This window comes from Tachyglossus aculeatus, chromosome 5, assembly GCF_015852505.1.
Source record: "Tachyglossus aculeatus isolate mTacAcu1 chromosome 5, mTacAcu1.pri, whole genome shotgun sequence".
Classification (NCBI taxonomy): Eukaryota; Metazoa; Chordata; class Mammalia; order Monotremata; family Tachyglossidae; genus Tachyglossus; species Tachyglossus aculeatus.
This window is the reverse complement of record NC_052070.1, coordinates 8,386,689-8,399,285: the sequence shown is the minus strand read 5'-3', so window position 1 is coordinate 8,399,285 and position 12,597 is coordinate 8,386,689. Positions and strand designations below refer to the sequence as shown.

The 12,597-nt window shown below is 47.6% G+C and overlaps 1 protein-coding gene across 5 annotated transcripts in view; it reads right to left on the bottom strand.

Moving 5' to 3' along the window:
- Nucleotides 1-12,597, bottom strand: part of MXD1 (MAX dimerization protein 1) — a 60,954-nt gene that overhangs the window by 22,412 nt on the left and 25,945 nt on the right. For all 5 annotated transcript variants that reach the window (XM_038747180.1, XM_038747179.1, XM_038747176.1 and 2 more), the window contains exon 3: nt 8,544-8,573. In XM_038747180.1, the coding sequence (XP_038603108.1) occupies nt 8,544-8,573 (30 nt within the window). The remainder of the gene's footprint in view (nt 1-8,543; nt 8,574-12,597) is intronic.

The following is a 12,597-nucleotide window of genomic DNA, read 5'->3' as shown; positions in this document are numbered from 1 at the left end:
CATTGGAGGTTTTTGAGGAGGGGAGTAATATGTCCAGAGCGTTTCTGGACAAAGATAATCCGGGCAGCAGCATGAAGTATGGATTGAAGTGGAGAGAGACACGAGGATGGGAGATCAGAGAGAAGGCTAGTGCAGTAGTCCAGACGGGATAGGATGAGAGCTTGAATTAGCAGGGTAGCGGTTTGGATGGAGAGGAAAGGGCGGATCTTGGCAATGTTGCGGAGCTGAGACCGGCAGGTTTTGGTGACGGCTTGGATGTGAGGGGTGAATGAGAGAGCGGAGTCGAGGATGACACCAAGGTTGCGGGCTTGTGAGACGGGAAGGATGGTAGTGCCGTCAACAGAGATGGGAAAGTCAGGGAGAGGACAAGGTTTGGGAGGGAAGACAAGGAGCTCAGTCTTCGACATGTTGAGCTTTAGGTGGCGGGCGGACATCCAGATGGAGATGTCCTGAAGGCAGGAGGAGATGCCATCCTGGAGAGAGGGGGAGAGAGCAGGGGCAGAGATGTAGATCTGGGTGTCATCAGCGTAGAGATGATAGTTGAAGCCGTGGGAGCGAACGAGGTCACCAAGGGAGTGAGTGTATATTGAGAACAGAAGGGGACCAAGCACTGAACCTTGGGGAACCCCCACAGTAAGAGGATGGGAGGGGGAGGAGGAGCCTGCAAAAGAGACTGAGAAAGAACGACCGGAGAGATAAGAGGAGAACCAGGAGAGGACGGAGTCTGTGAAGCCAAGGTCAGATAACGTGTTGAGGAGAAGGGGGTGGTCCACAGTGTCAAAGGCAGCTGAGAGGTCGAGGAGGATTAGGACAGAGTAGGAGCCGTTGGATTTGGCAAGCAGGAGGTCATTGGTGACCTTTGAGAGCGCAGTTTCCGTGGAATGAAGGGGACGGAAGCCAGACTGGAGGGGGTCGAGGAGAGAGTTGTTGTTGAGGAATTCTAGGCAGCGCGTGTAGACAACTCGTTCAAGGAGTTTGGAAAGGAATGGTAGGAGGGATATGGGACGATAACTAGAAGGTGAGGTGGGGTCAAGAGAGGGTTTTTTTAGGATGGGAGAGACATGGGCATGTTTGAAGGCAGAGGGGAAGGAACCAGTGGAGAGTGAGCAGTTGAAGATGGAAGTTAAGGAGGGGAGAAGGGATGGAGCGAGAGATTTCATAAGATGAGAGGGAATGGGGTCAGAAGCACAGGTGGCCGGAGTAGCACTTGAGAGGAGGGAGGAGAGTTCCTCTGAGGATACCGCTGGGAAGGATGGGAGAGTAGCAGAGAGTGTTGAGAGCCGGGGGGTTGGAGAAAGGGGGGAAGAGACTTTGGGGACGTCGGACCTGATGGATTTAATTTTGTTAATGAAGTAGGAGGCCAGATCGTTGGGGGTGAGGGAAGGAGGAGGGGGAGGAACCGGGGGCCTGAGAAGGGAGTTGAATGTACGGAAGAGCTGGCGGGGGTGATGGGCATGGGTGGCAATAAGGGAGGAGAAATAGTTTTGTCTGGCAGAAGAGAGGGCTGAGTTAAGGCAGGAAAGGATAAACTTGAAGTGAACGAGGTTGGCACGGTGTTTAGACTTTCGCCAGCAGCGTTCAGCAGCTCGAGCATAAGAGCGAAGGAGGCGGACAGTGGCAGTGATCCAGGGCTGTGGGTTAGGGGTGCGAGAGCGGCGAAGGGAAAGGGGAGCGAGCGAGTCTAGCTGAGTAGAAAGGGTAGAGTTGAGAGCAGTAATCTGATCATCAAGACTGGGTAGAGAGGAGAGGGCGGCGAGGCGGGGTGTGAGGCGCTCCGAAAGATGGGTGGGGTCCAGAGAGCGGAGATCTTTGTGAGGGAGTAATACGGATTTACAGGGGAAAGGAGTGTGAGTGAGGAGGCAGGTGAGAAGATTATGATCAGAGAGAGGGATCACAGAGTTGGTGAGGGTGGACACAGTGCAGCGGTAGGAGATGATGAGGTCGAGGGTATGACCAAGTTGGTGAGTGGGTGAGGTGGGGTGGAGGAAGAGGTTGGCAGCGTCAAGGAGAGATAGAAGGCGGGCGGCAGAGGAGACTGTGAGCCCCCCGTGGGACAACCTGATCACCTTGTAATCTCCCCAGCGCTTAGAACGGTGCTTTGCACATAGTAAGCGCTTAATAAATGCCATTATTATTATTATTATTGTTATTATCATTATTATTACCCACTTTGCTGTGACTGGGCGAAGAGGAAAGAGGGTTGGTAATCAGCCTAACTGTGGTCCTGGAAGGATTTCAGGTGGGTATCCTTAACCAGACACCAATCCCAGCCTGGGCCGGTCCCGGAATGTGCCGATTCCCTGGGGAAAGTCGGGATCCAGTTGGGAAAACCGGGGCGGGTGGAGAGGAACCAGCCACAGGGATTACCAGGCTCAACCAGTAAACACCACAGTGCAGAAATCTGCCCTGCGTGAGAGAGGGGCTGTGTTCCACCTGATATATATATATGTATATATGTTTGTACATATTTATTACTCTATTTATTTATTTATTTTACTTGTACATTTCTATTTATTTTATTTTGTTAGTATGTTTGGTTTTGTTCTCTGTCTCCCCCTTTTAGACTGCGAGCCCACTGTTGGGTAGGGACTGTCTCTATATGTTGCCAACTTGGACTTCCCAAGCGCTTAGTACAGTGCTCGGCACACAGTAAGTGCTCAATAAATACGATTGATTGATTGATTGATTGATTAGCTTGTATCTCCCCCAGCGCTTAGTACAGGGCCTGGCATGTAGTGGGCGCTTAACAAATACCACCATTATGATTATTATTTTAGGCTGGGGTTCTGGGGGTGAGGGGGAGGAGGAGGAGGTCAGCCGGAGCTGGGGTCGTCCGAAGAGGGCAGCTTCATGTCCAGCTGGCCCATGAGTCACGCTGAATAATAATAATAATAATAATAATAATAATAATAATAATAATAATAATAATAATAGCATTTATTAAGCCCTTACTATGTGCAAAGCACTGTTCTAAGCGCTGGGGAGGTTACAAGGTGATCAGGTTGTCCCACGGTGGGCTCACAGTCTTAATCCCCATTTTACAGATGAGGTCACTGAGGCCCAGAGAAGGGAAGTGACTTGCCCAAAGTCACACAGCTGACATTTGGCAGAGCTGGGATTTGAACCCATGACCTCTGACTCCAAAGCCCAGGCTCTTTCCACTGAGCCACGCAGCTTCTCTAGCCTCAGTGGCAACGGCGAGGTGACTCCGGGCAACCTGGCTCCCCCCTCCAATAATTATAATAATCGTGGCATTTGCTAAGCGCTTACTATGTGCCAGGCACTGTAATAATAATAATCATCATCATCATGGCATTTGTTAAGTGCTCAGTATGTGCCAGGCACTGTAATAATAATAATCATCATCATCATGGCATTTGTTAAGTGCTCACTATGTGCCAGGCACTGTAATAATAATAATAATAATCATGGAATTGTTAAGCGCTCACTATGTGCCAGGCACTGTAATAATAATAATAATAATAATAATAATAATAATAATAATAATAATAATAATGGAATTGTTAAGTGCTCACTATGTGCCAGGCACTGTAATAATAATAATAATAATAATAATAATGGAATTGTTAAGTGCTCACTATGTGCCAGACTCTGTAATAATAATAATAGTAACAATAATCATGGCATTTGTTAAGCGCTCACTATGTGCCAGGCACTGTAATAATAATAATAATAATAATCATGGAATTGTTAAGGGCTTACTATGTGCCAGGCACTGTAATAATAATAATAATAATAATAATAATAATAATAATAATAATAACGATAATAATGGAATTGTTAAGTGCTCACTATGTGCCAGGCACTGTAATAATAATAATAATAATAATAATAATAATAATAATAATAATAACGATAATAATGGAATTGTTAAGTGCTCACTATGTGCCAGGCACTGTAATGATGATGATAATAATAATAATAATAATAATAATAATAATAATAACAATAATAATAACGATAATAATGGAATTGTTAAGAGCTCACTATGTGCCAGGCACTGTAATAATAATAATAATAATAATAATAATAATAATAACGATAATAATGGAATTGTTAAGTGCTCACTATGTGCCAGGCACTGTAATGATGATGATAATAATAATAATAATAATAATAATAACAATAATAATAACGATAATAATGGAATTGTTAAGAGCTCACTATGTGCCAGGCACTGTAATAATAATAATAATAATAATAATAATAATAATAATAACGATAATAATGGAATTGTTAAGCGCTCACTATGTGCCAGGCACTGTAATAATAATAATAATAATAATAATAATAATGATAATAATGGAATTGTTAAGCACTCACTATGTGCCAGGCACTGTAATAATAATAATAATAATAATAATAATAATAATAACGATAATAATGGAATTGTTAAGCGCTATGTGCCAGGCACTGTAATAATAATAATAATAATAATAATAATAATAATAATGGAATTGTTAAGCGCTCACTATGTGCCAGGCACTGTAATAATAATAATAATGATAATAATCATGGAATTGTTAAGCGCTCACTATGTGCAAGGCACTGTACTAAGCACTGGGATGGATGCAAGCAAACAGAGTTGGATACAGTCCCTATCCCCCGTGGGGCTCACAGTCTCACCCCCCATTTTCCAGACGAGGGAACTGAGGCACGGAAAAGTGAAATGACTTGCCCAAGGTCCCACAGCAGACACGTGGCAGAGCCAAGTTTGGGGCCTAGTTCCTTCTAACCTCCACCCCCATGCTCTGTCCACTAAACCACGGCCTGCTGAGTGACCTTGGGCCAGTCACTTCACTTCTCTGGGCCTCAGTGACCTCATCTGTAAAATGGGGATGAAGACCGCGAGCCCCCCGTGGGACAGGGACTGAGTCCAACCCGATTCTTCATATCCACCCCGCGCTTAGTACAGTAGCAGCGTGGCTCAGTGGGAAGAGCCCGGGCTTGGGAGTCAGAGGTCGTGGGTTCTAATCCCGGCTCCGCCCCTTGCCTGCTGTGTGACCTTGAGCAAGTCACTTCACTTCTCTGGGCCTCAGTTCCCTCATCTGGAAAATGGGGATTAAGGCCGTGAGCCTCACGTGGGACGACCTCATTACCTTGTATCTCCCCCAGTGCTTAGAACAGAGCTTGGCACATAGTAAGCGCTTAACAAATACCATCATCATTATTATTAGGTACGTCTCTCCCCTTCTGGACTGTGAGCCTGTTGGGGGGTAGGGATTGCCTCTGTTGCTGAATTGTAATAATTATAATAATGATAATAATGGCATTTATTAAGCGCTTACTATGTGCAAAGCACTGTTCTAAGCACTGGGGAGGTTACAAGGTGAACGGGTTGTCCCACGGGGGGCTCACTAGGTGCCAGGCACTGTACTAAGCACTGAAGTGCTTAAATAAATACGATTGATGACGATGATGAGGTGGAGACAAGCAAATCAGGTTGGACACCGTCCCTGTCCCAAGCGGGGCTCGCCGTCTCCATCCCCATTTTCCAGATGAGGGAACTGAGGCCCAGAGAAGTGAAGCGACTTGCCCAGAGTCACCCAGCTGACAAGGGGCGGAGCCGGGATTAGAACCCGTGACCTCGGACTCCAAAGCCCGGGCTCTTTCCACTGAGCCACGCTGCTTCTCTTCTAGTTTCCAAGAGCTTAATAATAATAATAATAATAATAATAATAATGACGGCATTTATTAAGCGCTTACTATGTGCAAAGCACTGTTCTAAGCACTGGGAAGGTTACAAGTTGATCAGGTTGTCCCACGGGGGGCTCACGGTCTTCATCCCCGTTTTACAGATGAGGTAACTGAGGCCCAGAGAAGTGAAGTAACTTGCCCAAAGTCACACAGTTGACAATGTACAGCAGAGATAATCCAAGGCCTTCACTGAGCCTGCAGATTTTCCCCCTCGGCCCCCCGGCAAACTCATCCCCGGGAGCTGTCATCGGGCTGGGCGGCCCAAGGGGCTCTGAGGGAGATCATTCATTCTTTCATTCATTCATTCGGTTGTATTTATTGAGCGCTTATTGTGGGCAGAGCACTGATCTAAGCGCTTGGAAACAGCAATAAAAAGAGACAATCCCCGCCCACACTGGGCTCACAGTCTAGAAGTGGGGAGAATCACCGGAAATCACCGGGAAAGCCCCAAGACACGTCCCTGGGGATGAGACAGAGGGAGGGAGGGACAGAAGGAGGGAAGGAGGGAAGGATGGATGGATGGATGGATGGATGGAAGGGAGGAAAGGAGGGAAGAGAGGAGAGGAGGGAAGGGAGGAGAGGAGGGAAGGGAGGAGAGGGAAGGGAGAAAAGAAGGGAAGGGCGGAGAGGAGGGAAGGGACGAGAGGAGGGAAGGGAGGAGGGGAAAAGGGAGGAGAGGAGGGAAGGGAGGAGAGGAGGGAAGGGCAGAGAGGGAAGGGAGAAAAGAAGGGAAGGGACGAGAGAAGGGAAGGGAGGAGAGGGGGGAAGGGAGGAGGGGGGAAAGGGAGGAGGGGGGAAAGGGAGGAGAGGAGGGAAGGGAGGACAGGGAAGGGAGGACAGGGAAGGGAGAAAAGAAGGGAAGAGAGGAGAGGAGGGAAGGGCAGAGAGGGAAGGGAGAAAAGAAGGGAAGGGAGGAGAGAAGGGAAGGGACGAGAGGAGGGAAGGGAGGAGGGAGGGAAGGGAGGAGAGGAGGGAAGGGAGGAGAGGAGGGAAGGGAGGAGAGGAGGGGGAAAGGGAAGAGAGGGAAGGGAGGGGGGGAAGGGAGGAGAGGAGGGAAGGGCGGAGAGGGAAGGGAGAAAAGAAGGGAAGGGAGGAGAGGAGGGAAGGGAGGAGAGGAGGGAAGGGGGGAAAGGGAGGAGAGGAGGGAAGGGAGGAGAGGAGGGAAGGGAGGAGGGGGGAAAGGGAAGAGAGGGAAGGGAGGAGAGGAGGGAAGGGAAAGGATGAAAGGAGGGAAGGGATGGGAGGAAAGGAGGGAAGGGATGAAAGGAGGAAGGGAAGGGAGGAAAGGAGGGAAGGGAGGGGAGGAAGGAAGGGAGGAAATGAGGGAAGGGAGGAAAGGAGCGAAGGGAAGGAAGAAAAGGAAGCAAGGAAGGGAAGGAGGGAAGGAAGGAAAGGAGGGAAGGAAGGAAGACAAGGAAGAAGGGAGGGAAGGAAGACAAGGAAGAAGGCAGGGAAGGAAGGGAAGGATTAAGGGAGGAAAGAAGAAAGGAAGGGAGGGAAAAGAAGGGCAGGAAGCTCCCATTTTTCATCCCCATTTTCCAGATGAGAGAACTGAGGCACAGAGAAGCGAAGTGATTTGCCCAAGGTCACACAGCAGACAAGTGTCGGAGCCGGGATTAGAACCCAGCTCCTTCCGATTCCCAGGCCCGGGTTCTACCCGCTAGGCCATGCTGCTTCGCAGGAAGCACCGCTGGAGAAGAAGAGGGCTCATTCTGGGCGGGTCTGAGCTCGGGGACTGTGGCCCCCCAAGACGGCGCCGGGGCCCAGGCGGGAAGGCCAGCTTGGGGTGCCCAGGAACGGCTGCCGTAATAAACGGGCACATTCCCTGCCCATAACCAGCTGACAGTCTAGAGGGGGTATTTGTTAAGCACTTACCGTGTGTCACGTGCCAGGCACTGTACTAAGCGCTGGGGTGGAGACAAGCCAATCGGGGTGGACACAGTCCCCGGCCCACGTGGGGCTCACAGTCTCCATCCCCATTTGACAGAGGATGAAACTGAGGCCCAGAGAAGTGAAGGGACTTGCCCAGGGTCAGCCACAGCGTGGCTCAGTGGAAGGAGCCCGGGCTTTGGAGCCAGAGGTCATGGGTTCAAATCCCGGCTCCGCCAACTGTCAGCTGGGTGACTTTGGGCAAGTCACTTCACTTCTCTGGGCCTCAGTGACCTCATCGGGAAAATGGGGATGAAGACTGTGAGCCCCCCGTGGGACCACCTGATCACCCTGTACCCTCCCCAGCGCTTAGAACAGTGCTTTGCACATAATAAGCGCTTAATAAATGCCATCATTATTATTCTCTGTGCCTCAGGGACCTCATCTGCAAAATGGGGATGAAGACTGTGAGCCCCTCGTGGGACCACCTGATCACCTTGTACCCTCCCCAGCGCTTAGAACAGTGCTTTGAACATAATAAGCGCTTAATAAATGCCATCATTATTATTCTCTGTGCCTCAGGGACCTCATCTGCAAAATGGGGATGAAGACTGTGAGCCCCTCGTGGGACAACCTGATCACCTTGTAAGCTCCCCAGCGCTTAGAACAGTGCTTTGCACATAATAAGCGCTTAATAAATGCCATCATTATTTTTCTCTGTGCCTCAGTGACCTCATCCGCAAAATGGGGATGAAGACTGTGAGCCCCTCGTGGGACCACCTGATCACCTTGTAACCTCCCCAGCGCTTAGAACAGTGCTTTGAACATAGTAAGCGCTTAATAAATGCCAATATTATTATTATTATTATTATTACTATTATTATTATTATTATTAAGTGGCAGCCCTTCCCCACCTTCCAGGACTCACCTCCAAAGAGGTGTTTGAAAGTACTCACCGGTTCTTTTCCATTTCATTGTGAGTCGACCTGAAAAACACAAAACGCCCCACGTGAAGATTATTTTGGGGTACTCGGGGGGAGCAGGCCCGAAAAAGCGGGGCGACACCGTTTCCCACAAACCTCCCCTGCCTGAGGCGGAAAACGCCCAACTCATGCTCGAAGCCCCACTGGGCATCACAAATTTGGTTTTTCTCCAAGGTATTTGTTAAGGTCTGACTATGTTAATTCATTCAATAATAATAATGATAATAATAATAATAATAATAAGAATAATGGCATTTATTAAGCACTTACTATGTGCAAAGCACTGTTCTAAGCGCTGGGGAGGTTACAAGGGGATCAGGTTGTCCCATGTGGGGCTCACAGTCTTAATCCCCATTTTACAGATGACGGAACTGAGGCACAGAGAAGTTAAGTGACTTGCCCAAAGTCATGGAGGTGGGATTTGAACCCATGACCTCTGACTCCAAAGCCCGGACTCTTTCCACTGAGCCACGCTGCTTCTCTAAATAATAATAATAATAATGATGATGGCATTTATTAAGCGCTTACTATGTGCAACGCACCGTTCTAAGCGCTGGGGAGTTTACAAGGTGATCAGGTTGTCCCACGGGGGGCTCACAGTCTTCATCCCCATTTTACAGACGAGGGAACTGAGGCCCAGAGAAGTTAATTGTATTTATTGAGCGCTTACTGTGTGAAGAGCACTAGACTAAGCTCTTTGTGGGTCAGGCGCTGTCATAATGATGGCATTTGGTAAGCGCTTACTAGGTGCCAAGCACTGTTCTAAGCACTGGGGGGATATAAGGTGATCAGGTTGGCCCACATGGGGCTCACAGTCTTCATCCCCATTTTACAGATGAGAGAACTGAGGCACAGAGAAGTGAAATGACCGGCCCAAATAATAATAATAATAATCGTAATGATGGCATTTGTTAAGCACTTACTATGTGCAAAGCACTGTTCTAAGCGCTGGGGGGGATACAAGGTGATCAGGTTGTCCCACGTGGGGCTCACAGTCATCATCCCCATTTTACAGATGAGGGAATTGAGGCTCAGAGAAGTTAAGTGACTCGCCCAAGGTCACACAGCAGACATGTGGCAGAGTCGGGACTGGCCCAAAAACACCCAGCTGACAATAATAATACTGGCATTTATTAAGTGCTTACTATGTGCAAAGCACTGTTCTAAGCGCTGGGGAGGTTACAAGGTGATCAGGTTGTCCCGGGGGGGCTCACAGTCTTTAATCCCCATTTTCCAGATGAGGGAACTGAGGCCCAGAGAGGTTAAGTGATTGGTCCAAAGTCACACAGCGCCCAGAGAGGTTAAGTGACTGGCCCAAAGTCACCCAGCTGACAATCAATCAATCAATCAATCAATCGTATTTATTGAGCGCTGTACAGAGAGCAGAGCACTGGACTAAGCGCTTGGGAAGTCCAGGTTGGCAACATACAGAGACGGTCCCTCCCCAACAGTGGGCTCACAGTCTAGAAGGGGGAGACAGAGAACAAAACCAAACATATTAACAAAATAAAATAAATAGAATAGATATGGACAAGTCAAATAAATAAATAAATAAGTGGCGGAGTCGGCATTAGAACCCACGACCTCTGACTCCCAAGCCCGGGCTCTTTCCACTGAGCCACGCTGCTTCTTTAAGCGCTAGAGGAGATACAAGCTAATCAGGTTGGGCCCAGTCCCTGTCCCGCATGGGGCTCATGCTCTTAATCCCCATTTTCCAGATGAGGTCACTGAGGCCCAGAGAAGTGAAGTGACTTACCCAAGGTCACACAGCAGACAAGTGGCAGAGCCGCGATTAGAACCCACCACTTTCTGACTCCCAAGCCCGGGCTCTATCTACTAAGGCAGGCTGTTTCTTTCATTCACTCATTCATTCAATCGTATTTATTGAGCGCTTACTGTGTGCAGAGCACTGGACTAAGCGCTTGGGAAGTACAAGTCGGCACACAGTAAGCGCTCGATACAATCGAATGAATGTCAAAATAGTCAGTCATAATTATTGATCTCTTACTGTGTGCAGAGCACCGTACGAAGCGCTCGAGAGAGTACGACGTGGTGTTTATTGAGCACTTACTATGCGCGGGGCACTGTCCTAAGCGCTTGGGAGAGCACAATTCATTCATTCATTCAATCGTATTTATTGAGCGCTTACTGTGTGCAGAGCACTGGACTAGAAGATACAACAGTCAGTCAATTGTATTTACTGAGTGCTGACAGCGTGTAGGGCACTGTACTAAGCACTTAGGAGCCTACGACCCGTCTCCCCCTTTTAGACTGTGAGCCCGCTGTTGGGCAGGGACTGTCTCTATATGTTGCCAACTTGTACTTCCCAAGCGCTTAGTACAGCGCTCTGCACACAGTAAGTGCTCAATAAATACGATTGATTGATTGATTGACCATCTCCATATGTTGCCGACTTGTACTTCCCAAGCGCTTAGTCCAGTGCTCTGCACACAGTAAGTGCTCAATCAATACGATTGATTGATTGATGTATATATATTTGTACATATTTATTACTCTATTTTACTTGTACATATTTATTCTATTTTATTTTGTTAATATGTTTGGTTTTGTTGTCCGTCTCCCCCTTCTAGACTGTGAGCCCGTTGTTGGGTTGGGACCGTCTCCATATGTTGCCGATTTGTACTTCCCAAGCGCTTAGTCCAGTGCTCTGCACACAGTCAGCGCTCAATAAATACGATTGATTGATTGATGTATATACGTTTGTACATATTTATTACTCTAGTTTACTTGTACATATTTATTCTATTTTATTTTGTTAATATGTTTTGTTTTGTTCTCTGTCTCCCCCTTCTAGACTGTGAACCCGCTGTTGGGTAGGGACTGTCTCCATATGTTGCCGACTTGTACTTCCCAAGCGCATAGTCCAGTGCTCTGCACACAGTAAGCGCTCAATCAATACGATTGATTGATTGATGTATATACGTTTGTACATATTTATTCTATTTTATTTTGTTAATATGTTTTGTTTTGTTCTCTGTCTCCCCCTTCTAGACTGTGAACCCGCTGTGGGGTAGGGACCATCTCCATATGTTGCCGACTTGTACTTCCCAAGCGCTTAGTACAGTGTTCTGCACACAGTAAGCGCTCAATAAATACGACTGATTGATTGATTGATAAAAGAGACACATTCCCTGCCCGCAGCGAACTTCCGGCAGTGATCTCGGAAGATTCATCCCTTCGAGTCCTCTCCTCCTCCCTACACCCTTCCCCTATAATAATAATAATAATAATAATGGCATTTGTTAAGCACTTACTATATGCCAAGCACTGTTCTAAGCGCTGGGGAGGATACAAGGTGATCAGGTTGTCCCACGGGGGGCTCACAGTCTTCATCCCCATTTTCCAGATGAGGGAACTGAGGCCCAGAGAAGTGAAGTGACTTGCCCAAGGTCACCCAGCTGACAAGTGGCGGAGCCGGGATTTGAACCCACGACCTGTGGCTCCAAAGCCTGGGCTCTTTCCACTGAGCCATGCTGCTTCCCCTCCCCATAGCATTTGTATATATTTGTACATTTAGAAAATGTACACCAAAGTAAATTAGTACTTTTAGACTGTGAGCCCACTGTTGGGTAGGGACTGTCTCTATATGTTGCCAACTTGGACTTCCCAAGCGCTTAGTACAGTGCTCTGCACACAGTAAGCGCTCAATAAATACGATTGAATGAATGAATGGATGAATGAACAGGCGCATTTCACGCCCAAGGCCAGCTTCTGGTCTAGACGGAGGGAAAAATCTGTGCTCCCCAAATCCCTCCTGCCATCCAAGCGCTCAATAAATACGATTGATTGATTGTATATATTTATTCCTCTATTTTACTTGTACATACTTACTACTCTATTTTATTAATGCTGTGCATATAGCTATAATTCTATTTCTTCTGACGATTTTGATGCCTGCCAACATAATGATAATAATAATGATGGCATTTATTAAGCACTTACTATGTGCAAAGCACTGTTCTAAGCGCTGTACATGTTTTGCTTTGTTGCCCGTCTCCCCCTTCTA